We start from the raw sequence: 27,958 nt of genomic DNA, 5'->3' as shown, positions 1-27,958 counted from the left end.
CACAAAACAACAAGCAGCATAGCCTTTATTTGGTGTTACAATAGGAAAATGATGCCCAAATGTCTGGGCAACAAATTTTACTTCTGTAGATTTTTTTGTGAGTTGTTCCATTCACAAAGAGTGTGCTTTTTAAACACACATTTTGAGCCTATAAATTGAGGCAAAACACTTTATTTAATTGGAATTGAAAGGGGGGGGGGGGGCATTGGCAGGAGGATTAAAGAAAAATCTGCCTTGAATTTTTCCCCTGACTGATTTACATATATTGTACATATCTGTCCAAGTCACTGTATTTTGACAAACATCTGTGTTTATACACTACTGTTTGAACCAAAATGCTGTACATGTGGCATTCAACACAATTGTATATTACTAATAAGAGGGGCACTCTCCTTTATTCCTTTTAGTTTCTCTTTACATATCCTTTCCAAAAAGGATAAAGAAGTTGCAGCATTGATCTATATTTATTTATAACAAAACATTATACACTATATCGAAAAATAATTTTATCAAAATCATATTTCAACCCACTATTTTTAGTTAATAGTCCGTGTCAAAATTGCACTTTGCAGACATCTCGATGGCATATTCCAGCCTGCGCTCATTTCCTTTCCGCAAAAACTGCCTCGTCTGGATTTTTCTTCCGCGAATGTTTGTATTTGTCCACATAAGCTTTTACCAAATTAGCCACTTTTGCAGAATTAACTTCCCCACTCTTGCTATGACAGACCTACATGAAAATAGAACACACAACCATCAAATTAACCGGCACCAACCATACCACTTAATATCACACCAAAAGTAAATAATTATTGGGACATACGATCTCAATAAACTATCCTTGTAAGGCGTATCTGGTGGGGAGTAAGCTTCATCATGCCTTTCTAGTTTCCCAGGGGAGTAGGAATAAAATATTGAGTCTGCACTCTCTCCATAGCCTATTATCATGTTCACTAAGAATTGTTCAAGATTGTACAAGACTAGCTTAAATTATAACTACTTATTTCACCTCTGTTAACAAACCCCTGTGTGAACTATTCTCCAGAGCAATAAGCCTATCACTTAGCCTTACCTCTTTGCCTCCTTTGTTCAACAGGTTTCAAGGTTAGAAGAATGCAGACTGCTAAATGCTGTCTGATATTAATAGTGTATCACTTACTTTATCTACAGCTTTTCTCACAATTTCTTTATATTCTTCTTTAGTAATATCTTTATTTTGATAGAAAGGCTTAATAGCCAGCTTCACTTCTTGCGCAGCTCTTTCTTGAATTTGCAGTTTCTAGAAAAATTAGGATAAAGAGTGTTACACTTAGGAAAAAGGCACACAAACTAGCATTTTTGAAATAACTGTGTAAGATGAACAGTTCTGGAGAACGGGAAAGTTTGCCCCAATTTTGTGATACTTTGGTTGGTCCCAAAAACTACTGCTCAACTAAGGATTTTAGGGTTTCTTTGTTTTTTAATGGACCAACATGGCTACTTTTAACATGTGTACCAATGCAAACACACTACCTTTTGATTTAGAGGTGAGCTTTATTGACACTACAAAACCAATGCAACCTCTAGTTTTATTCATCTAAGGATTATCAGATAGGAGAGTTCAATAAAGCATTGCTAGCAGTCTACAAGGCTTGTAAACAGCCACCAAATAACAGCTGCCTTTAAGCAACCAGGCAAGGAACCTTTCACAACATTTGGATCTTTCATTCCTCTTTTAATAAAAAAATAACTAGCCCTTGTATGGATTGGGTAGTATAGATGTGAAGGCCAGGAAAAAGAAAACACAATGGAAAACTTTTCGCTATGGGGGAACTCTGAAAACGCTTTAAATATTGTTCAAAGATTTTATTTTTTGACTTGAGAAAGTCTACAACGATCAAACCCAAGAGGCACTTCTGTACCTAGAGGGTGCTACCACCTTTCTGAGAGGAGTATTCAAGACCTTGCTGCATATAATTAATTTTATAATGAATGATTTTAGAGTGTTGTTTGTGTTGTACTTTTGTACTGTTTTATTGTTGTTAGCCGCCCTGAGCCCGGCTTCGGCTGGGGAGGTCGGGATATAAATAAATTTTATTATTATTATTATTATTATTATTATTATTATTATGTGAATTGTTGCTTGCCTTCTTCTGCGTCACCTACGGTCTAGAATGGAGATACCAGAAGCATCCAGATTCACCTGTCCTTTTGATCTGGTGCCTCCTTTGTGGCCAATCTTTTCACCTCTCCCCTGAAACAGTCTACTTTAATTGCTACCAACTGAAAAACAAGCAAGTTGCTGCCCTGCCTTGATGCGGAATACAAAGGTCAGAAGCAAAAGCCTCACAGAAATAATCTGGGTGAAAAGAGAACTTTAATCAAGACCCACAGAAGAAAGTGGACTACAACTGGGTATGTTTGCAGTTTTGTTTGTACAAAACTGAGGTGTTTATAGTTTTAAATTTCATAGTTATGCCAAATAAGACATATATATATAAAATAAAAAAATTGTCCAGTAGCACCTTAGAGACCAACTAAGTTTGTCCTTGGTACGAGCTTTCGTGTGCATGCACACTTCTTCAGTATCTGTATATAGTATCTGAAGAAGTGTGCATGCACACAAAAGCTCATACCAAGAACAAACTTAGTTGGTCCCTAAGGTGATACTGGACAATTTTTAAATTTTTTAAATATATTTCTACTGCATCAGACCAACATGGCTACCTATCTGAATCTAGAACCAAATAAGACAGTTTTATATTTTAAGTTTCAAAAAAATCTGTTTTATGTTCTTAAAACAGTAAATAGGTTCAGGTTTGACTATTGTATATACTGTACTCCTCCCACCCTTTGCATTACCCCCCTTCAAATTGGTAAGTTTTCCCACAGCTTCAACATTTCCAAATATTTGACATCTCTAATGAGGTGGAATGAATTTATTTGCAAGGTCAGTCTATAATTCCCCCCCAGAAGAAACCTTATGATTTCTTAGGAAGCTAAAAAGATGATATAAATGGAAGGTGAAAGATGACATCCTCTCCATTTCCTTACGGTAAATAATTATTTCTCTCCAATTTTAGCATTGCAGAATTATGCACATTGCTCTTGGCTTTGAACTTGCCTGGTCTTTCTTCGAGCTATCTGCGCTGGCTTCCACCGTTACACTTACTTTGCTTTCAGCCAATTTTACAGCGGCATTAGAGGATTTGATGTTACTTGACGATGTTGCATTACCAGAACTTGGTCCCTGAACCGTTTCCACACTTCCCAGAGCAGCTGCTGTTGGAGCAGGCAAGAGGGTTGTACTCATGTTGTTGGCAACATGGGAAGTACTAGGAATAGCCTGTTTTAAAAAGTTATCAGAAGTTAATATGTTAACTAGTTGCATCCAACGCTCCTGCCCTGAACCTTTAGTTCTTGGGTGTTTCTAACATTTCTGAGAGATAGTTAATAGGTGGAAAGAGATTGTTCAGCTCAGCTGAGGCTAGCCTTAACTACAGAATCCATCCTATTTGTGACACCGACCATTTCCCCTTTCTCTGCAACCCAATAGTCTTAGTAACATGGCAATTTGTGTGAAAATGTAGGCTAAGGGGTTTTCCTAGAGACTGGAAGCGGGGGACGGGGGACGGGACAACAGTCTGCAGATAGAGAGACTGAACTCATGTGCATCATGTAAGAAGGAAACCTATACATTTGCCAGCTAGGATAGAAGCCAAAGCTCACCACCCAGGACAGGTGTAAAGACAGAAGGAACCAGTGAGAAGGCAGCCTCTCAGTGATCTACTGACAGCTGGGTGGAGGGCCCATGAAACCACCATAGCAATCCACAGAAGAATAGGCAGCCATAAACCTAGGAATGCAAACTTTCCTTCCAACCAGTAATAGATGGAAGCCCTTCATTCTGGGTTTGCACTTGGATCAGGCAGTTGTGATAAAAGATATGAGCACTGCCCAACTATTATATGAAGCAAGCAGTGCACAAGAAGTGTAAGCACTTGAGTCTGCTTCCTTCAGTAGCAGTAATTTGCAATCCTGCTCTGGTTCACTTCAGATACCATGCTTGGGGAATGGCGATGGAAGAATGAGAAAGCGTCCAGGACAGAAGCAGGGGGAGCAGATTCCAAAAGTAGCCAATTACAGCAGCAAACATTTCACAAGGTGCTATCTGTTGAGCAAATGCAGAGGCCTGAATAGGTACTTGTAATTCAACAGAGATTTGGCAACCGAGCAAGATCTTGAAGAAAGCTCCCCTCTCAGGCATATTGCTTTATAGTCAGGAATGGCTAATCTGTGTTCCTGGACTACAACTCCCATCTTCCCTGACCACTGGCCTTGCTAGCTGGGGTTGATGCATCCATCATCTCGAGGGATATGGGTTCCCCATTCTCCTGCTTCATTATCATCCAAAGACAGACTATTCATCCACCATGAAAGAAGAAGAAACACTGGACTTCACGTGAATGTTTTCTTCAGTTGTGGAAGTAAGTCTAACCCACCCTAGTCTCACAAGGATATGGAGAATTGCAACAGGTTTAAATGTGGACTGCAGGATGGGCAACTCTTCTGTGTTCTCTGAGTCAGGGCTTCCCAATGAGGTCCCTCTTCACCCCGACCCCACAATTCCCTCTTCATTAAGACATTGTTTCAGTGTTGGTTTTGTTTCAATTTGATTAAGCTTTCTGGAATTGAACCCGATTAACATTCTGATTATGATGCGAAAGACTCCTTAAGCCAGAAATATTAACTTAAAGCAGACCTCTTCAAAGTAATGACAAATTGATCACCACACAAAGAATGACCAATATTCTCGTGTTCCTTTTTATAAGTAGGGTATATCAAATGAGATGTAAATGACTTTAACAATGAAGATTATCACTTCCATATAAAGACACAAACAAAAATGTATTTCTTGGAACAGGACTTGAGTGAACGCACGCATATGGGATTGGCTTTTATCCTGCACTTGGATTTTAGTCTTTTGTAAACAATTTCTGTTGCTGTCCTCCCCCCGCTCCTCAAACCATCTGCGTATGAATTTACTGTCAATGAATTTTTTCACAATGGGGAAACAAATTCACCAGACTACATATAAGCTTTTTTAAAAATAATATGAACTAGGCCAAATTCATACATTATCATTGTTGCAAAGTCACTGTATCCACACTGCTGGGGACTCTGCTCTGAAGCAGCGATGTCTGTAACCAGCAACCAGGTGGGTTGGGCAGATTACCAAGGTTTTATGTTTCCACAGCAGGGCAGGCACCTAACCTGGGAGCAGTTCTTGCTCATGTGGAAACTCATAAGCCATCACCCTATCCCGCTGCAGATGCATTTCACATGGCATGACAGCCACACAACAGTATGCACGAACAGGGCCAAAAACTGAAGCTCCTCTTCCTCCTCTCTTCCTTTTGTATAAATAATGTGTAAAGCAATACTTTCCCCATTAGAATGACGGAAGAGAAATGTTAACTAACAAAGGATAAGTGTTAACTGGGGATATTTTATGGCTTAAGGTGAGGGCCATCCTGAACAATTGTAGATGGTGTACAGGGTGAAAGAGGGGACAGCTTATTTTCCTTCCATGGATTTCCTAAAGAATGATTCAAGCCAATTCCCCCCCCCCCCCCACCCAATGGGCTTTTGAGTCAATCTAGTGGCAGCATTAAATTGTTTAAGGAAAACTTCCAGCCAAATGCATAATATTTACATAAAAGAAGAACAGAACCCTGTTCCAAAAGTCAGTTTTAAAACTACATTTATTTACTTTTTTACAATCAAACGATATACCTGCAACGGCTTTCCATCCAGTTGGGAAGCAACATAGTTAACTTGCTGGGATGGTGGTGGAGGTGGTGGTGGTGGAGGTGGTCCCTGAGACACATTGGCTGAAGCTGCTACCTGCACGAGAGGCACTCCTGTATGAAGATGCATGGGCACCGGTGGAGGAAGGCTAAATGGATTGTGCTGAATGTTCACAATAGGACCAGGGACGCTCATTGGATATGGGAAGATATTCATTGACTGATGTTGCGTATTTACGGGTGTCATTACATTCATCTGTGGCTGCAGAACGTTTATGGGTAGTTGAGAACTTTCGCCTTGTTGGCTGGCTTGGTCTTTGAAGTTTGGATCTATCAGACAGGGGAAAGACATTTTGAAAACATGTAGTTCCATAAAGGATTACAAAAAACAGAGCACAATGGAGGGCATGGAGTGCATACATGGTATCTAATATCATCATCTTAAATCTGGAACCCAGATTTCTCTCTCTCTGTCTCCCCAAAAAGAGCACACGTGGTAGTCTGGTCTTGTTATTTTATATGCTCTTGTTTTGCTGTCTCTGCAATGTAGGCTAAAATATGGGACTACGGAGTTAAATGGATCTAAGTCCAATGCCACCTAGCATACTGTTCCAGAAGCTCCCTAGCCCTCTAGAGCAGTTTTCAGGAAGTGGGGGAAGGAAGAGAAAGCAGAGGAGGCTGCAGGCGATGGTCAATCAGTGAAAAATCGTCTCTCATTGATTTTCAGGAGCATCCTTTCGATGAGTGGAGCAGCACTCTCGAGATCTTAGGATCCAATCCATTGTTTACTTTGCTAAACAGTTATGGAGGGATATCTGATATGTCAAATACAATCCTCACAGACATTCACTTAACATACAATAAAGGGTTCTCTTAAAAGTATTATTTTGTGCGCCACATAAATACTTTTCCACAGAGCTGTACTGAGCGGATACATTCCAGCGACATTATTATCCACTGTACAGCACGAATAGTTAAAAAAATTTACCACAGATTTTTGAATAGATGTACTGAAGCTTTAAGGGCACCAAAAAAAAAATCAAAGTTTTATTCAACATTAAATGAGAAGCATGTGTGCTATAGTGGGTGAACAGGAAAGTGGAACATACCCCATTTTGAAGGCTTCGCCATTTCAGCAAGGCTGTGATTATTTAAGTTGGGACGGTTGCACAGAAGCTAAAGTTAACCATCCCCTGTCTAGCATTCTTAGAATTATTTTTTTAAAAAGAGGGATTGTCTGCCCGCTCTATCCCAAACCAGTGATTTATGCGTTAATATGGGGAAAATAAATACCTTGCTCAGGTGCTACTTCTTCTGGCTTTGTCCACGCCGACTGTGGGCTTGACGAATTTCTTCCTCTTCTGGAATAATAATTCTGTACGTCTGCTGGTAAAGTCTTCCTCACAGCCCAGCTTGATGCAGAAGTCCACCCAGACCTATCAGCAGGTGTATCGAAAGAGAAGTCTTGCTCCATCTTACGTTTGTATGGTTGGTGCTCTGGAAACCTTGAACTTTCAATTCCGGAACTATTTGCATTCCCCGAGTGTGGCTTCTTAGTTTGCCAGCGGTTTTCACTCTGGTCCCCATACGTAAAGCCACCTCTGCCACGGCCACCTCTGCCACGGCCACCTCTGCTGCGATTTGAATTCCAACCTGATCCAAAGCTTCTGTTCCATGGAGGCCCTGAATCATTTTGCCTATTTTCATCCCACGGTTGATTTTTAAAATTGTCCCTCTCTCTGTTCCTTGTTTCGGGAACAGAATTTATCCTTTCCATAACCCAGTCTGGATAATCTTTCCTATACTGGTCAGAATAAGATTGCTTGTCAGCATCTTTGCTTGAACTGTCCCTCTCTCTTTTCATACCCTCTGTCTGCTTCTCTTGCTCATTTCTTTTATATCTGTCATTTCCTCTGGGACTTCTCCAGCTATCATTTGTCCACCGTTCTTTCCACCTGGGAGGTGAATAGCCATCCCTCTCATTTCTAGGGAATGAAGGGCCTTTGCTTCTTGTCCTTGATCTTGACCTAGATCGAGACCTTGATCGTGATTGTGACCATCTCCTCCTACTCTTCTCTCTTTCATGATCTCTTCTTTGCCCATCTTTTTCACTATCTCTATCCCTACTTTGAGATCGGCATTTGTGCCTTGGAGAGGATTCCTTCGCTCGTGTCCGAGAAGATCGCCTTCCTTCCCTGAGAGAATCCCTTTTTGGAGAAGACGACGGTGACCTCTTCCCTTCTCTCGTAAGATCCCTCTTTGGAGACTGGGACATAGATCTTTTCCCTTCCTTCAGAGTTTCTCTTTTAGGAGAACAGGATGGGGATCTCTTCTCTTCTCTTGGAGGATCTCGTTTCGGAGACTGTGATAGAGATCTTCGCCCTTCTTTGGAAACATCCCTTTTAGGAGATCGAGACATCCTGCTTTCAGCCACAATCTCCCTCTTGGGAGATGGAGACTGAGATCTTTTCCCCTCTCTTTTGGCTGGTGACCAAGTTGTTGATGGAGAATGAAATCTTGATCTTCTAGTTCTAGTCTTTTTATCTTTTTTAAGTTCTGCGGAGCATTCTGTTTCTTCTTTCTTGTCAGAAGAGCTCGAAAGGGATACCGAGTTTTCAGTTTCATGGGAAAAGGAGGTTGCCTCTTGCTCTACACTATTACTCATTAGTGGCTGGTCTATCCGAGATTCATTCTGGTCACTGCTAAATGAGTCACACTCCATAGCTACTATCTCATTATTGTCTTCACTAAAATGTTTAAGGTCTTCCAACTTAGGTGATGAACTGGTTCTAGAATCTCCTCTAGTCTCTTCTAAAATCTGATTGAATGTATTGTCTGAAGAAATTGTAATTAATAAATCATTATCTTTTTCATTCTCTGTGGGTACACAGACTTCTTTTTCGACAGTGTTCATACCTTCCATTTCCAATGGCACTGGAAGCTGCTGTAACGTGCTTGTGGTATTTTCCAATGACTCCTTGACTACTGCCTCAAATCCCATTTCTTCTGGTGATTTATCCTCAGAAGAATGAGGAGCTAATGTCTTCTCGGGCATTTCCTTTTCATGCCTCTCCAACATCTCATCTACTATTGCTACAGATTCTGACTCACCAAACGATTCATTGCTTGGACTAGGCACAGGCTCATCTGCTACAGACAAAGGTTCAAGGTCTCCCAGGAATTCATTTCTAGAATCAGGCACTGGCTCATCTTCTATTGCCACAGATTCGGTTGCACCTAGCAACTCATTTTCAGGATCAGCCAACATATCATCTGATATTGCCACACTTTCGACTTTCTCCAGGATTTCATTCCCGGGACTGTCCAAAGGCTGATCTGCTGTTGCCATGAGTTCCAATTTCTCCGGCAATTCATTCATAGGACTGCCTAATTCCTGAGGCTCATGAGTAAGTGTTCCTGTATCATTGCAGGTATCTTCTCTAGAAGCACTATAAATTTTATCTACTTCTTCAGCAGCAGGACATCCATTATTTTCAAACTCAGTGTCTTCCTTTACTTCACATTTTTCAGTGTCTCCCTCTAGGGTGAGCAAAGGAGGATCTTGAACACAGGAACCAGTGTCTAAAGTAGCCTGCCCTTCACCAGCATCTCCTGTAGGATCTTCCTGACATGTCACACAGTCCTTGGAATTTTCCAAGCCATTAGCAGACTCTGTTTCTATATCATTTTTGTGACTCAGGTCAGTGGCAGTATTTTCACTGTCGGGTAGATTGCTTTTATCTAGTACTGTTGTTACCTCTGTCTCAGATTCATCGTCTAATAGGTCACTAGATGGTTTTCCATAACGTCCAGAACTTCTGAGCTTCTTTTTAACCACAGGTTCCTTCTGCTTAGCTCCTCTTTTAGCCTTCCGCTTTGGAGGTAGTTTCTCAGATTCTGCAGTAGCAGCATTCATAAATGAGCTACCATCGCCACTGGCCTCACATCCGGAATTGCTGGATTTTGGTGAACTCTGAGACTGACTCGAGGTTTCAGTTTTAGCATTCCGGGCAGATCTTCTTCTAGGTGTAGTATCTGAAACCTTCCTTCTTGTTCCTCTTGTGCCAGCTGCACCAGAAGTTTGTTTTTTCTCTTCTCCTTCCTGGACATATGTAACAACATGCCCTTTTTCTGAAGACTCTAATATATATGTATTAAAGGAAGAGGAGGAAAGAATGTTTAATGTACTGAGGTAAGGTGAATGCAAACATTACTTATTTTAGAAATGTCCACATTTAATTCAGTATTTGCCTCTTTGGCTAGGCTTTTTCTTTATTCTGGGGCTACTGCCATTTCATAAAGAGTCAATTTGCCTGTTATGTCTTATTTTATAGTTTATTCTTTCAAATAAATTAACTCAGATCAAATTTCTAAATTAGCATACTTTATATACAAAGCACCAAGAACACTAGCTTGGCTGCTGCTCACTATCTGAGCAATCTTCACACATGAATCACTCCAAGCTTGCAGTTTGTCCATCCCTGTACATCCATGCATTGGCAAAGACCCATCTGCTATGTGATCGCTGCAGCTAAGCCTATGCCAACATATGCATGGCAGGAGCTGGAGCCAGCAGCATTGCTGTTAATGTGCTTCAGGTGTGAAGGGGGCTCTACTCCCTTAGAAATCTATTCTCCCTTTTTGCCCTTGTATCCTCACCCCAAATGCTCATTGTCCCATTTCTGCCCCATTCTTTAAAGCCTAAAATAAAATGGGCTTCTTCTATGAAGCCATTAACTCTCAGGTCCCCACCCTTAAATAGAATGAAGCTCAAATATGTGCAGAATCATTCATCAATTTGTGTCATCCCTAAATCCTATATTCCTATTCTAGTTCATAGAATCACTATGAACAGGAAAAAGTGGGATAGACTGAGGAACACTGTGCAGACACACTACCTCAAAAGAACTTATGATTTCTCAAAAGAACTTCTCTCCTTTCTTTCTGTGTGCACATATGTGCAATGCACAGATATGTATTCTGTATATTCCTAGTAGGGAAAATGTTTTATGAAGCAGGAATTCTGTTTAAGATAATAAAATAAACAGAAATCTATACATCTATTGAAAAGAACTAGATAGCTCAAGTCCCTCTGAACTGCAAGTATCTATTTGTTCAGCAGGATAACCTCAAAAAGATTAGATTTTATAGGCATGCTTAGAATGACTTAATTTAGGATCTGTTCAGCCCTAGCTTATCTGCATGGAAATGTTATATCCACCAGTGAAATAATTTCTATAACCTGGGGCATGGTAGAGAGATAATAAGAGAAGAAATTAGGGCCTGCACATTCTACCTTAGCCAACTCCCATATTATGTTAAAAAAACAACTTTACATCTGAACATCCTTTAGACATTTCAAATTATTTTGTGTTTTACTTTGCGCCAATGTGACAATTAACTCTTAAAATGTATATTTAAATAGGGAAAATCACATAATATAGCTGGAGGAATTAATGAAAATGTTGCTTTATATGAACTATAAATAAAACTTACAAAAAAAATTTACCAAAGTTTTCCAAAGGCGAAGAACTTCTCAAAAAAAGAGTTCCCACTACAGCAGTGGAAACCAGACAGCAGGTTGTCATCTCTGTTTCACAGCCCATGGAAGGTATTCTGTAAAAATTAACCCACATAAAAACAAGAGTTACAGGAAGAATCCTACCGGGGGGTGGTGGGGAATCACATAAGGCCATATAGAAACACATTGTATCCATTGGATAAATAGTAATGAAAAGCACATGAAGGATTGAGACTCCCTTCTTGGATTTAAAGTTTGTTATCTTGGCCAAAGTCCTTTTGGGCTTAGATAATTTGGACTCCTCTAAAAGGTCTGAAGTGGAATAGGAAAAAAGAAAATGCTTTGGCTTTCCAAAATGAAATCTATAAGTATATTACTAGCTTTTTAATCACCTGGATTATGAATTTGCCTGCAAGTATCATTGTCCCAAATATTCATTAATGTTAGGTTTATGCATTACAAATCAAAAAATAAAAATATAACCAGACTTAAGTGCAAAAACACTCTTATTGCTGCATTCCTCTTATTATGAGCAATATGATGATCCTATGTTTTAAGCATTCTGAATGCAAAACAAGAAACCAGACAAACCCTTTGCTTAACTGAGGTTCTATCGATTCAGAATAGTAGACAGAACCAAACTATTATATTGCAAAGCACATTTTAATATAATTATAATTATATATTAAATTTGTTTACCGCCTTTCATCCGAAGATCACAGGGCGGTTCACAACATAAAATATAAGTATTTCATTCTGTGCAGTCATATGTAAATAAAAAACCCCCACATAATTTCAAATACTATTGAAAGTTTATCTTAACCCAGTTGTTATTGTTCTTTAGATATTGTGACTGTAGCTTCACTAGTGACAAAGTGCATTTAAAAACAAAACAAAACAGTTCTTAACCAGTTGGTTGCTTTACCTTGCCATACTAGCTAGTACAGAACATGACAACTCCAGCTCTCTTCTCTTATGCCCGATCATTGTGTCAATTTTGCTGATCTCTATACTGGAACATAAATTTGAAATAAATTTTAGGGCCTTGATGTGCAGCTTAACAAGGTGGCAGATAGATTTCCAGAATGGAAAATGATAATTGACATACATGTACACTTTATATTAATTCTCAATAACGCTTAATAGTCTCACAAAGTGGGTGGGTCAGTATTATCCTTATGCAGCAGATGAATGGGTTGAGGTACAGATACTGGTCTCATTCAGATAAAGAAAACTGCAGCAAAGTTGAACAGTACAAGGATAAACTGATCTGAAGGCTCATGTGCTTCCTTCCTCCAGACTGCCACCACCCATCTCTTGCTCTGGCATAGCAGTAAGGAAGATTTCAGAAGTTTCCATTTTAAATAAAATGCAGCTTGTTGCAATATCTAAACCCCAGACAAAATGCAGTTAATTTTAACTACAGTCCATTAAAACAAGCCCGTTCATTAAGTCCATTTTAACCAAAGTTCATGAAGCTGACTTGTTTCAAATGACCACAGATAAGATTAACTACTGCTTAGGCTTCAAACACACTGAAATGCAGTCACTCTTAAATCAGAAGTCTCCTATCTTGCCATTGATGCCACACCGTAAGAGAGGGAAGAGGGAGCATACAACCCCTAGTCTGATATACAATCCAATACAATGGTTTAGCATTATGACAAAACACAGCCACTGGCTTCCTTAGGTCACCTAAAGTGCTCAAGGGAGATGTAATATTTGAATTGGGTCTCAGCTCACACACAAAGCTGCAACACTACATGACAACATGACAACAGCATATTAGGAGAGGAAAGGCCGTAGCTCAGTGGTAGTGATCATGCTTTACATGTCAAAGGTCCCAGGTTCAATCCCTGGTATCTATAGGCCAGGAAGAACTGCAACCTTGGAGAGACACTACCAATCAGGGTTGACAATGCTGAATGAGATGGAACAAAAGGTCTAACTCACTGTAGGCTCTACGTTCCAAGGAGAACAGATACAAAAGCCATTTAAACCCTACACAGAGACAGACTTTCAGATTTTAAAAATTGCTCTAGAGTATTTGCAAAGATAATATTGGGAGATTAGGGCTCAATTACATATTTCTCTTTTTTTGCTGGAGTAGATCCTACTACAGTGGTTTTATATGCAAGGAAAAAAAGTTAATCTAGATCTACATTTTCCCAGGAAGTCAAGTGAGTCATATTAACATTTTACAGTATTACAATAGTCTTTGTGAACAACAGATTCAATACTGACCATTCATTTTGGTAATTATGAGATTCTCCATTGAAGCTACTATTAGAAGAAAATCTACCACAGAAGTTACTTCTGAGAAATCTGCTTGAGCAGGTTTGTCTTCTGGGCTACAAAATAAAGTTTTAAATGTAAAACACTGTGGTAACCTCTGCATCCAATAGTCATAAAACAAAAAAGGGTTCCAGATGTAAGAACATTTGAAAGAAGATTTATATTCTAGTCATATAACTGCAGAAGCCATCTAAATTGCACTGAGACACGGGCAGAAATATATTCATGCAACACATTTCACAAGGTCTTGAAACTCACTTTCACTGCTAGGTCTACAAACTAGGATAGCGTGGCAGGGAAGGACTCAGAGGCAGAGGAGACACTTTGCATTTAGAAAGTCCTTAAATTTTTTTCATTGTAATTAGGCACCTCAAACAAATTATCTCGACACAGACTTTAAAAGTTTAGGTAGCACGTGATGGGAAAGATCTCTGCCTAAGACTCTGGAGACCCCCCAGTTTGTACTGTCATTGCACAAACTTGAGGCAAAGCCGCCTTAAACAAAAATGTATTCAGTAACTTTTAGTCCTTTAAACATAAAAGTAATCAAACAAACCTTATTTTTCTTCATAGAAATAGAACTTTTATCTTCTTCTTCGTTTGAAGAACCTTTATAATGATTAAAAAAAGCACAATCTCACTTTAATCTGATAATCATTAGCATTAAGGCAATTAAACATAGATTAAATTTCATTTTAAATGTAAGAATTTCACAAACATTTTACTACTGCAAAAGCCCTTTGGAAGAAAAACACAATCAGATTAGAAAATTACTAGCATATACCCAAGCTAATCAGTGGGACACATAAGATACAGTATTTGTCTGTTCTTTATATAATTTCACAACACAGACTACAAACCAGCCAACTATATAACTATTTCAGTACACCCAGAGGTACATTCAGCTCACACTATTCCCCTGCTGACACATCTCATGTATTCAAGATGATGCTAGAATTTGGTTAAGCTTTCACAGTGCCACAGGACTCTGTTTTTGTCAAGCCTATCCTGGCTATTTTGCCTAGAATTAGTGACTTGCTACATATCTAAGCACCCCTATCTCTGGGCTACTAGTTGACAATTAGGGAGGAATGACTCTTTTCTGATAGGGTCAGCGAAAGAGCTAAGGGCCAACATGAGAAGCAAGGTTTGTGGTTAGGAAGCAGAGGCCACTTCCATGCACACCGAATTTCTCTTGAAACATCATATGAAAAGAATGCTCTGGACCACAGAAATTGTTCCCCAAATGCTGGGGATGTGAGACTGAGCTTCAAAGGAAAAATACAGTTTAAATACTTGCTAATACACAATAAGCAATTTGATTGATTTGTTGCTATTTACTAAGCTCAGACCTTATCAAGTGTGTCTGTGTATATGTGAGCAGGACCTCTTTGTGCATGGAAAGGTTTGCCAATTCTCTTTAAAAGTCCTGCATAGTACACAGTCCCCTCAACACTGGCATACTGGACAAGTGAGAATCAGAACCCCTGAGGTTATTTTGATTGGAGCCTAGATTTGATTTATTGCAGTTTCCTATCTCCCATAACGTCACAAGACTTCTCTGCTCTGCTGAAATTGGCTTAGAAACCATTAATTTGATAGAAGCATATCAAATACATCCAAAGCACTAGCAACATGTAGTTTTGAAATTTCAAAGGGAAGCCAAGTTAGTGACAAAAAAAACCCCAAACTTACTGTGTTTTTGGTTCCAGCCTTTACAGGAGATTGCTGTTAAATGCACTTTCCCTGCATTTTCATGTTTTCTGCAAACACATACAAAACAGTTATATGCCGAGCAATTTAGTGTGTGCTAATGATGGACCAAGGTCCCATAAAGGAATGAACTCTATAAATGCCCTAAAGATCTTTAACATCCAAGATCTAAAGAATGAAACTGCTATGATACTCTGGACACTTAAATGTACAGCAACAAACTGTTGCTTATCTCCAAAGAATATGAAGATTAATCCTGGTAAAGGGTGACAGCAACCTATGCCATCTAATGGCTCCTTTCTCGGCAAATTGTCTTAAATATTGCCTATTTATTTAGGGTCGTATCATATTCAACATTAGTCATACTCTTAACCCAGTACAAAGTAACAAACTTAAATAGCAAATCTTTTGATCTCTATGTGAGTACTCAGAGTATTACTTATTGGTATCATCCTTATCAATCTGAAACACATCTAATCAATGTTTATGAACGAACTAGACATGACATCAACAGTAAAGGAAAGGTTCATTACTAACCTTGTACAGTTTTTCATATTTGCAGGGCAATACTTGCCCTCATTACAGCTAAGTAGGTCATCTTTTTTGCTTACTTGTTCCTTTATTTGAACCTGTAAGGAATGTTAAAATTAGTACAGCAATTTCCCAAATCATTTTCTCTAATATTTATAGCCTAGTAGTTATGTGATTCAGCCTACAGCATTATTCACTTAATACACGATATAAAAATGCCAATGCTGATTTATAGCATCACACTACTTTGTTCTAAAGGAACTCTGGGTCAAGATATTCTCATTCTAGGAAAAGAGACAAAGCAGAAGTTTGCTCAATAGCACACGCTTGGGTAGTTACCAGTAAAAAAACTAAAAATCTGTCTTGGTGTTTTCTGAAAACATAAAAAGTCCAATAAAACTTTTCTTATAAGCTACTAGACAATTGAAGAAGAGGAGGAGTTTGGATTTGATATCCCGCTTTATCACTACCCAAAGGAGTCTCAAAGCAGCTAATATTCTCCTGTCCCTTCCTCCCCCACAACAAACACTCTGTGAGGTGAGTGGGGCTGAGAGACTTCAGAGAAGTATGACTAGCCCAAGGTCACCCAGCAGCTGCATGTGGAGGAGCGGAGACGTGAACTCGGTTCCCCAGATTACGAATGTACCGCTCTTAACCACTAAATCCACACTGGCTCTTCATACGGTCCTCATTATTTGCCGCATGAAAGTGTTCCCAAGATACTGATTGAATTATCAGGGTGAAATCTGCTGTTGCCATCCTGCTCAGAAAACAGTTTTTGACCGTGGAGGAATCTGCTAATGTAAGAAAGAAGGGTATTTTTTCCAGTTTCCCATTCACATTGCAGCTGCCCACACCACTATCCACAAAGTTTTAAAGGGTCCCCTAAACTTCTATAACTGATTTTCAGGAGCATAGGGAAATATAGTAGGACGGCAGAGTTTATCACTGTTAGTGATCATCTCTGCTAAATTAAAAGCCATTCTGTGCATGGCATGACAGCCCTGGATTTCACTCCTAATGTCTCCCTAGTTTATCATTTTGGAGCAAATATGATTTTAGCCTTTTATTATTAAATAAACATGGGTCCTAAAGTTTAGACATTGTTTACTTCCCAGAAATCATGTATTTGGAAGAATCCTGATAACAACACCTTTATGGGGTTTTAGAGAAGCAGGGGTATGGAGTAAGAGGGAAGCCTAGGCTGAATAAAAAATACTGTGTGTTTCTCTTTTTCTCTCCTTCTCCACCTCTTCTGCAAATGGCAGAAGACTCGGGTGAATGGGGTCTTGCTTATGTTTGCAGAAGCAGCCGAAGTATTACACTGTTTTTACCTTCTGCAAAGACAAAACAGAGAGACCAATCTCTCCCCTTGCCCAAATCTGCAATTAATCGAAAAGAGCAATCAGCATCTGCTTTGCAAATCAATCACAGTTAAACACTAGAACTTTCTGAGATGTGCTGGGAATTACAGCTTGCCAACAAATAAAATAAGAAATCATTTGAGCGCTAAATGGTATGATTTTACCAACATTGAGAAATAATTGTGAAGTATATAAAAAATGGGGTGGAAATAAACTTCAACTTCCACAAAGAGAAGGACTCCTTCTGTCAGGGTTAAATGCTTTAAACAAATGATTTTTGGTCAAAGTTAGAACATGCCATTAACAGCATCCAACCTGCCTTAGTGACCAAATAATTATTCAGATATTTGAAGAACAAAACGCTAGTTTATTCTGATCGTAATTTTCTAAACACAAAATATAAATTAAATAAACACTGGAACTTGCCTTTATGCAGTCTTCTAATGCATTTAGTTTATATACAGCTTGGAACTGTTTGCGGTCAACTGGGCATGACGCTCTGGTCTGAAAGAAGATTTTGTTCACATTTCACTATTTTATAACATTAGAAATAGTTTTTTTTCTCCAAAGAAAAGGAACAACTGTATCGTCTGTCCAGTTTTTGAATCTCTTGATTCAAACCAACCTGCATGCATATTCCTCTGGAATCTGTTACTTTCAATTAATTTAAGACTCCAGATGCTAATTGGCTTAATAAGTAAATCAATTAAACCATTAGTTGATCACTCAGCAAGGGCAAGCTGATCTGTTGGGTTGCAAATCAACAGCAATTTTATTTTTAAGGATATTTTAGAAATAATAGCCATTCCTCCTAGGAGTGGCAGTTTTGATTAAAGGTTTAGTTCTCACATAAACCAATAAGGCACCAGTAGCAAAGGGTTTGTAATATGCACATTTATTTAAATTTCAAACCAACTATATCCATAGGACTGAGGGTTGTATCCAACTGAGTTATTGTCAGCAGCCAGTCCATGACAGTTCTACTCAGGAAAAGATGATGAAAATTAATCGACCTCAGTTAGTCATGTCCATTGATTTCAAATCAATAGTGGCAGTCCTGTATGAAGAGAACACTGGTCCACTTTGCATGTAACACTAACCCAAAGCATAGCTAAGCAGGAATGAACAAGGAGTATGTGGGTTCTCCAAGCAAAAATTGCTGCCACTTCACTCTCCAGGTCCTGCTGCTATCACAGTTGGGCCATGGCTTGGCTGAGTGCTACATTTGAATCTGGAATCATGGTTGGTCTCTCTTATACAAACCATGTGCAGTAAGACACAAACACGAACTACAACTTGTGTTTTGTTTGGAGCAAGACAACTACCAGTCTGGGTTGAGACACAGCATCAAGAGAGCTGATGTAAGCCTTGTTGACCAGTTATAAACAAATGACTGGGTTCAGATGATATCCACTCAAGAGTTCTTAAAGAACACAAATATGACACCTGTGTGTGTGTGTGCATGCATATTGGTGTGTGGATGGTAAAAGGTGAATAAATGAATTGTCTGGAATTAAATGATGACAACGGAGATATAAAAGGAATTAGGAAAGCAGACATGTTTGATATTTCAGGTGTGTGTGGTGGAAATCCTACAGATAAAATAAAGGTGTGATCTTGCAGTTTAGATAGATAGCAAGCAACCAGGAAGTCACATGGTGGAGGCAGAGTGGTGCAGTAGTAAAACCCAGGTCTCCAAAGAGTGGTGGAAGCAGGGGAACAATAGAAACTGAATTCGGACTCCATACTGTACTTACTGCAGCCATATTCATATCATTCCCTCCTGATGAGTGGGATGAGCCACAGACTGCCACATAGCAGTGACTCGGATCCAGCAACTACGAAGAACTTCTACAACCAACCTACGAGACCCTTCCAGATATTGACATGCAGACTGACTACAAGATCTGAGCCCTCCTCTCAACCCACCTAGTTCCAGTCACACATTCTGCTCATCAAGCAAGATCAACCTGTGCATAAGTGCAATGCCTGCTGGGCTTTGCTTGCCACACTGTTTTTCTACCATTGAGGCCTGTTGGCTTGTGTCTCTAAAGCAGAGGGACTAAACATTTTATCATGACCACAATTCTGGATAATTAGATTCAAATACTTGAAGGAATGCCATGAACATAGAAAACAATTACTGACTTTTAGAAACATTTTGTCCTACTGATTAGAGTAGGACATGAAGAGTATGCATTTAAACTCTGGGGTTTATAATATCTGCCACAGCGATAAATGATCACAACAATAAAAGATGCCTAGAAAAAGTAGTTCTCCAAAAAGGTTTCTAAGAAGCTGGATAAGCATCAGTTACAATATTGCATATGATGTGTATAAAACTTTAGGTCCTTATGAAGTTCTCTCAATCTCAATCTGGGTTGTTCATCACAATAAGCAAGATGTTGAAAGCAACAATGTTATACTGCATAAGCAGTATACTACACAGGCAAAGAAAGAAGTCTACAGTAACAAAGCACAATATTACAAAGTTGCAAGAAAATAGGTCAGTACTATGGGATCATCATTTAGCAGATTTCCCTGGAAAGCAACAGCAGTAGGAACTTTGGAAAGGAGACACAATAATTACCTATAGAGTTTGGGAAGACAAATGGACAAACCATTTATCAAGAGCTCACAACATTAACTTCCAACAAACAAAGGCCACTACCTAAGCATTTACCAAATGTGGTGATGCGAGTACTTCGCTGAAATGTGAAATGAGTTACATTTGGGCCATAACTCACAAAGAGCTGATTTAGGCATGCCAGCTGGGTTTTGGTTTTTTTGGTTTTTTTAAAAAATCCTTTAAACATCAAGCCCTTTTGCTATATTATATACTGCTTTTGAAAGTCTCATGTTTGAAAAGCAGGCTGCCATGTGCCTTCGAGGTCACATGAATATGAGGAACTAGTAGTACTGTTCTTTGGCTGCCAAGGAGAAATATTACCCTTTAAAAAGATTTTAAGCATTTAAGTAGCCAGTTTACAAGTTTCCCATGAACCACCTATACTTACTTCGGCCCATTTAAGGATGCAGGTCATGCAGAAGATGTGACTGCAGTTTTCAGGAAAACCAACCTCCTGCTCTGCCAGGCAGTTTAGACAGATTGGACACCTGTCATCTTCATCAGACAGAAAGCTAGAAGAACAGGAGCAGTTTTCTTCTTTCTCTTCACCTGTTATAAAATGTAAAAGCTTTGTGAAGTCTGTAGTAGTAATATCCACTTAAAAAATATGCCACATCATGCTGATATGCAATTTTGTTCAAACTTGCGGATCTAAAAAGTTGACTCTCAAATCCTTTGTAAGCTGACAGTAAAATGTCTCAATACTGTCAGCTAGGTCTGAAATGCAGTTATCTCATTATGTATGACTGAAGCCAACAAGAATGCAAATGTTGAATTTTGAATATTGTGATTATCATACTCCCCTCTACCCAACATTTCATCCTTACCAACCACCAGGTCATGAGCAGGTCAGGTCAAGATTTAGGGTGTGTGTGTGTGTATGCCTTTAGATGTGAATATGAAAACTGCTCCGGCCTACTATTGGTAGTGGCCAACTACAAACCATCCATGACATGGAATTACTGAAGCTTTTAAACAAGTTACTATGACAGTAGTCACTACTGCATATATGTCAATTAGTTTCACAGGTTAATTATAAATCACTGTGGTAACAATGTGATCTACATGCATATAAAATTGTAAGGTGAGATTTTGTACAAATATCTTTTTTGTTTTTGTAAATAGCTATCTCAAAAACAGTGCAATAATTTTCCTATGATTAAAATGAAACCTTTTAGGCCTTTTTTTCAAGTTTTAAAACATAAAGTTGACTCTATAATTTCTTAAAACCCTATTAAAATCCAGACCGACTGAAAACTAACAAATGCCAAATAGACAATACCTTTTCCTGGTTAGCCTGCAAGTGTCTAGATAACAATTCACTTGGGACACAATGTATAATATCAAAAAATCATAAACAGTGGTCTTGAGATGATACCACACCTCCACATGGGCATTAAATTCCTGGATGCTTCAGAAACATCTCCTCAAATCAGGGGTAGCAAGCTCATAGGCCAATTCCAGCCCACCCAACAAAGTTACTGCAGGTGGGAAAGCCATGCCCCTCTTTAGCACTGCAACTTCTCCATCATGGAGCTGAGAGGAAAGGTTGAATTTGGGAAAGATTTAAACCTCTCCTCACAGCCCAATCCTGCAATGAAGCAATATCTCAACTACTGAGATGAGAGGGAAAGCTGTGGTCAATCTCCATCCCAGCACTTAGATAGAGAGGTTTAAACTTCTCACGTAAGCTCAGAACTGCAGTGGAGAAATTGACATTTCTCAGTGCCGAGTTGAGAGGTTTAAACCTTTCAATGCAGTCTAGCCTTACAGTGAAGAAATTGGCCCACCACAGAACTAGGCTGAGAGGATGGGGAACGAGTGTGCAGTACAGTATATGTATCTATATGTATGATGAGTGCCTCTGTGGGTGGATACTGTGCAGTTTCATGCATGTCTGCATGGCAAGAGTGTATGTATGTAAGATGTGAACTGCAGGTTAGCCAACTCTGAACACAATCTTCAGGATGAAAAAGGTCAGCCATCCCTGCCTTACACAGTTTTGATCTTCAATGTGTGTCAATGTGCACCGGCTATACAACCCTTTGCATATCAGAAAATAACATACAACACAAGCACTTTGTCAAGGACAGGGGTAAGAGCAGCTTATTTTGTCAGATATTGTAAACAAATCAGATGTTAAAAGAGATTCAATGAGTTGTTATTCCAGAATAACAGGCCATGTGGATCAGCCCTTTCAAATGTAAGTTTGCCACATCAACAGGAGTCATCATGTCCTGAAGTACAAAGGACCTCTTACAAAGAGTTTTCACATATTCTCCTTTTCAGAAGCCCCCTCTGAAGTGACCATGAACTGTGGGCACTATCTCTAATCAGTTAAAACCAGAAATACCAAAGAATGCTTTAGATTTTCTCTATTAGATCTGGAAATGTTGGGGTAGGAAGATGCTAAAAAGAAGTGATATATGTTGTTCCACTTTGTTTATTATTATCTTATCTGATTTAGCAGAATATCCAACCTATATTAGCTACCTTCTGTGTCTTCATGCTTTTCATCTTCAGCATTCTGTATACATTGCTTTTTATTCTTCATTTCTGCTTAGGAAATACAACCTGCAAAATATTGATAATGATTATATTCCTCCTAATATGTCACAGATTTCAACCCTACAACTCCAACAGAGGCAGTGTTATAACAAGAATATATATCACACATTGCTTCAAAATTATTATTTATTAAATTTATATACTGCCCTATACCCGCAAGTCTCTATTTCTTGGCCCTCATACATTCAAGGAATTTTATTTTCTTTCCTGTAACTATGATTTCCCAATGCATAGGACCAGGGCATAGTATCTCATACCAGATTGTCTTAAACATACAGTTGCATGCCACCCCAATCTCCGACTGGTACGAGATGCCAGGGGGTTCCAGGCACTCAGACAGAGTTCGTGTTTCCTTCAGAATGAGGCACAGTGGAGGCTCTGGTGTCTTTAGAATATTTGGTTTCTTTACACGTACGGTATATACAACCTATGCCTACAATGGAGGGGTTCAAAGCATTAACACCACAAAGGGTCCTGTTTCTCCCATAGCCACAGCCTTGGATTCCAGCAGAAATCAGGCCTTGCTCTCTCTCACTCTGCCTTTCCAGCCTGCAGCTTTTGCATCCAGCTTCTAGCTCACACCACTCAACTCTGCTCTGGCCTTTTGTCTTTCAAATTAACAGACAGTTGAACCCACCCATTTGTCCTCTGGTACAGAGCCACTCCCTTTGCTATCTTAAGGTAAAGGTAAAGGGACCCCTGACCGTTAGGTCCAGTCGCAGTCAACTCTGGGGTTGAGGCACTCATCTCGCTTTACTGGCTGAGGGAACCAGCGTACAGCTCCTGGGTCATGTGGCCAGCATGACTAAGCCGCTTCTGGTGAACCAGAGCAGCACACGGAAATGCCATTTACCTTCCCACTGGATTGGTACCTATTTATCTACTTGCACTTCGTACTTTCGAACTGCTAGGTTGGCAGGCGCTGGGACAACAGGAGCTCACCCCGTCGCGGGAATTCGAACCACCGATCTTCTGATCAGCAAGCCCTAGGCTCTGTGGTTTAACCCACAGTGCCACCCACATCCATAATTAGCGGACCATTACCAAGCTGGCCTGGTTATTCCCCTTCCCCCAAACTCAGAACAGTAGGAATAATCATGAGTACAAGAAAAGAAAAATGGAAACACAGGCTGATTCTCCTTGAGCCAAGTCCAACTTATCTTGGGAGAAAATGCAATGCCTTGTCAGTTTCCCCTTAACAAGAAGTTATTCTAAAACAGTGATTCTCAAAACATTTTCAATTTGGGGCCATCTTTCTAAACTTACCCTACCTTTTTAGGGAACACTCCTAAATTCAACTCTAATCTCTTAAATGATAGGTGGATGTGTAGGTTCACATGAACAATGCTGTTTATCTCATGACTATTCTTGAAGAACTGCAGACTAAGATTTTAGCATCAATACAGCTGCCCTCTCCCTCACTCTTCAACCTGTATATTTTGACAAGCAAGAACTGGACCCTGCAATCAATAACAGAATGAATATGGGTTAAGAAGTTGAAACTTCATCCATCAATAAAGGACACCCTACTTCATGCCCCACTGCTAAGTATGGCTGATGGGATATGTGGGAGCCTTCTCTGTAATAACATCCAGGCTATGGAACTTCCTACCATAGGCCACACAGCTAACAATTTTTGATGTTGAAATGCACACTGAGCATTTTTTAAAGCTTTTTGTTTTAGGGTATAAATGTCTAAAGAAAAAATGTGTTTCTTCCTCTAGCTGCTTCCTCCAGAGTTCTGATCCAGGTCATGGGGGAAGGGGGAGAGAAAGACTGCTGTTAGAAATAAAAAATCCTACTTATACAAAAGTCAATGAGCATTCCTAAAGCAACTCTAGATTCCAACCGGTATATAAACAGCAAAATGTTACTTGCTACCGAGTACAAGCAAACTCAGAATGTTCATAGTCTGGAGGTTGTTTGGATTATATCCGTTTTCCAGTGCACCTACCTGCTACAATTTACTCTTCTAAGATACTTTTTATATATATAAAAAACAACCTATTAATAAGACAAACTTCCTAACTGATTTGCAGCTTTAAGTAAATAGCAAAAGATAAACAAACAAAGATGCAAAAATTTGGTGATCAATGGCACATTTGAAGGGAAAGGGGGGGGGTTCCTAATCCCTTATTTTCACTGTAGTGTCAACACATGACTAATTAGAAAGTGAAAAGAAGGCACTTAACCCTTTACCAGCCTATCAGTTTTGTTCTGCAAATGCCTCTAGATAACTTTAAAATGTTTTCCTCCAGCTAAAGTCAAAAACAACAAGCAAATGCAGCTGGATAAAGAACTCTGCTCTCACACCAACCCATTCTCCTTTGCAATAATGCCATCAAACTCCCTATTATCTTTTGCTAATATATGTGAATGCTTTCTGTGTCCATAGAGTGCAGTGGTATGGGAAAGTAAGACCAACTGTGAGACAACATGTGGGGTAAAATGGACACAAGTTTAACGGCTACAGCTTACACAGAGTTGGGCATGGCATAGGGCAGGGATGTACAACCGGTCGATTGAGATCTACCGGTCGATCGTGGGGCATCCTGTGATCCTGATGGATTCCCCCCCCAAAAAATGGGTAGATCACTGCCTTTTTTAAAAAAAGTGGGAGTAGATCACAGTCTCTTGGAAGTTGGACATCCCTGGCATAGGACAAGGACCTATGATTTCTAACATCCTACTTGCTCATTCCTCATTCTGAATGATGGGGAAACCTTAAGCCCAGAAGCAGAGTAGAAGGGGTGGTTCCTCACAAGCCCCATCCCTTGGGAGAACAGGGAACAGTTTATTGGGAAGAGCTTGCACCTCAGTGTGGTAAAGTAGCAGCCAGATAATGTCACCACCTGGCCACCCTCTCAGGCTCTCACACAATCCCACCCTCCTGTGATAGCATAAAATAGGACAAGTTGGTGGGAAGCCTAGACTTAACCAAGAATACACATATATTTGCCCTAAGGAATGAAAAGACTAGTTTTTAGTGAAAGAGCCAGCTATGAAGTTTAAAAGATTACTGACACTTTTTTCAGAAAAAAGCCAAACCCCCCATTTCCTACCTATGCATTACTTATGAACGTTTCTACACAAACATTCTAAGAATTTAATTACATACTTTCCCTTCCCTTCCTGTCCTTGCTTTCCATGAAAACAAAACATACTGCTTAACTGTGGATTTGGTGTACATGGGAGGAGGTGTGTGCTTTTGCGCCTTATGAAGTAATTAGATATCTCCTAGCAGTTTATAACCAATGGTTTTCTGGCAATCAACTACTTCAGCATTACGACAGAGTCCCCAGACACCTTTATAGATATTCAATCCCTCCTGTTTGCTATGCCTTCACAAAGAAAGCAGTTTGTACAATTAAGCATATAGTTAAGAGAGACAGATATGTGAGACTGCAAAGGAAATTAAGGATCTCTCTCATCTCCAAATTCTGACACTGAATTGCTCCCGAGTGACATGTGCTATGCAAATTTCAGTTACAGAACCCATAACAGGACAGTAGATCAGGCACAGGAAACCTGTGGCTGGCCAGGCCCTTCACCTTACCTGTCCCTACAGACACACACCTTCTGCCAGGTCAGCCTCCTCCCTCCTCTCATTTGATTAGAAGGGCTCAATTTTCAACCCTACTGTGGCATGCTAGGCAGAGAGCTGAAACCCTAATAAGACAATGATTCATAAATCATAGGTCTTGTTCATATCATCCTGACATTTCCTTAAAAACTGCTGAGCAGCCAAACATGCAACTGTCCTGTGATCTTCAGAAGAAGGGCAGTATATATATTTAATAAAAAGCAACAACAAGATAAAAGTAATAGCAAGAAAAGCATCAACATTGTGCATTGGACAATGAAGTTTGAGACATACAGAATCCTTCAGACTACACACACATCATGTGATCATTTCAGTTCAAAAGAACAGCCTGTGACACGCACAAAGATCCATCCCAATAGGCATTTTCATTCATGAATGTGAAGACACCACCACTGTCATTACATACCCAACTACAGCAAAGAGAAATTCGGAATATCAAACACAACTTGCATCAAATGTGTCAAGGGATCCTATGATCAGGTCTTGGCTGCTTCAAAACACTCTCAAAACGATCCAAAAGAAAATACACAAAAGGTTTGAGACGCAAACTCCTTATTCTTGTATTCCAGGAAAGAGAAAGTGAAAGTTTCCTGGTACCTTAAATAAACATCCACCATAGACAACTAAGAGTTAATTCTGTCTAGCTTTTTTCTTTGCCTTGGCCAGATAGTTCGTGTATCCATAAACACTGCAAACACCTTTCCAACACCTCTTTCAGGTAACGGAATTTAATAGTATTCTCTGTACTTTCTCCTCCCAAGTATTATCTTCCGTACCAGGCAGTACCAGGCATAGGCAAACTTCGGCCCTCCAGATGTTAGGGACTACAATTCTCATCACCCCTGACCACTGGTCCTGTTAGCTAGAGATCATGGAAATTGTAGTCCCAAACATCTGGAGGGCCGGAATTTGCCTACGCCTGTTTCATAAGCTCGATGCACAAGGCATCTTTCAGTAATCTCACAAACGGCATACACACAAAAAAGGGGGGGTGTCGTTTATCTTTAAAAGCAAATTCAAACGCAAGTGCCAAACTTCTCTCCGGGCTCTGCGCGGAGTCCAGAGGCCAAAGATTAACAACTTCTCGCCGTGACCTCCAGCCCGCAAACAAGAGGTGCGTGCGTGTCGGAGAGAGAGAAATGGTTAAACAAAGGACTGCCCGGGACGGGCTGGCTATTCGGCTACGACGAGAAGCGTCAGCAAAGCCTCGCTCCTGGAAGAGAAATTCCTCCTGCGCACCGAGAGGAGCCCTCGGGATTGGCCTCCTCCTCCTCCGGCAGCGAAACTTTCTTTCCCTGCTTGGGGCCGAGACAAGCCGATCGCATGACCGGCTGCCCGACCACGGAGCTTCCAGAGGCCCCTGGATCTGGACCAACTCGAGGTGCTTGGGGGGGGGGGCGGCCTTTTCGCCACCAGGCCCCGCCGAGCCCTGAGGAAATAGGCCGGGGCAGCTTCCGTGAGGGGAAGCGGACGAGGCCTGGCCGTCGGCGCTTTCCTCTTTGTTTCCCTTCCGCTCTCTCTTTCTCCCTCACACACACACACACGGAGCGCCGGCCTCGCCGCCTCCTTCCCCGCGCGTCGAACGAAGCCGACTCAACTTACCTGGCGGCGCCTCGGAGCGAGCGGCTTGGACGGAGGAGCGGGTCGCGCGGTCAAGGGGCTCCGGCTACTGCGGAGCCAACATGGAGGCTTTGGGCCTTTCGGCGCCTCCGTGGCGCGCGCGCGCGCGAACTCCGCCGGGCTGAGGAAAAGGCCTCGCGCGGCGGCGACAAGAGGCGGGAGAGGAGGAGGAAGCAGCAGCAGCAGCAGGCCGCTTCCACAGCGCGTTCTGCTCAGAGCCCGCTTTCCGCCGGTCACATGTCCCTTCGCGGCAACGGTAGACGACGAGGAGGAGCAGCGCGCGCGCGCACCTTTCCTCCACTTTCCTCTCCTCACCCTCACTTT

The 27,958-nt window shown here is 40.4% G+C and overlaps 1 protein-coding gene and 1 long non-coding RNA gene across 4 annotated transcripts in view; one reads left to right on the top strand and one right to left on the bottom strand.

Annotated features, from left to right (window-relative positions):
* On the bottom strand, positions 1–27,760 carry SCAF11 (SR-related CTD associated factor 11). 3 transcript variants are annotated; one of them, XM_081022266.1, is made up of 15 exons: positions 27,617–27,759; positions 22,336–22,416; positions 20,231–20,391; positions 17,640–17,717; positions 15,856–15,947; positions 15,301–15,368; positions 14,162–14,214; positions 13,555–13,661; positions 12,236–12,322; positions 11,299–11,405; positions 7,083–9,929; positions 5,776–6,119; positions 3,104–3,325; positions 1,160–1,279; positions 1–730 (listed from the first exon to the last, which is right to left on the bottom strand). In XM_081022266.1, exons 2-15 carry the CDS (start codon positions 22,394–22,396, stop codon positions 602–604), a joined length of 4,476 nt encoding a protein of 1,491 aa, XP_080878392.1. In that variant the 5' UTR covers positions 22,397–22,416; positions 27,617–27,759; the 3' UTR covers positions 1–601. The 3 variants fall into 3 exon arrangements, with proteins under 3 accessions (XP_080878392.1, XP_080878393.1, XP_080878394.1); XM_081022267.1 differs by having other exon boundaries at positions 3,152–3,325; XM_081022268.1 differs by lacking the exon at positions 3,104–3,325 and having other exon boundaries at positions 27,617–27,760.
* Positions 23,272–27,958, top strand: part of LOC308486076 — a 21,649-nt gene continuing 16,962 nt past the window's right edge. The window contains exon 1 of the long non-coding RNA XR_013990920.1: positions 23,272–27,395. This is a non-coding gene — a long non-coding RNA (uncharacterized lncRNA). The remainder of the gene's footprint in view (positions 27,396–27,958) is intronic.

Source organism: Podarcis pityusensis (genome assembly GCF_964106645.2).
Source record: "Podarcis pityusensis genome assembly, chromosome: 10".
Lineage (NCBI taxonomy): Eukaryota > Metazoa > Chordata > Lepidosauria > Squamata > Lacertidae > Podarcis > Podarcis pityusensis.
Note: the sequence above shows the minus strand (reverse complement) of the source record. Positions and strands in the feature narration are given on the sequence as shown.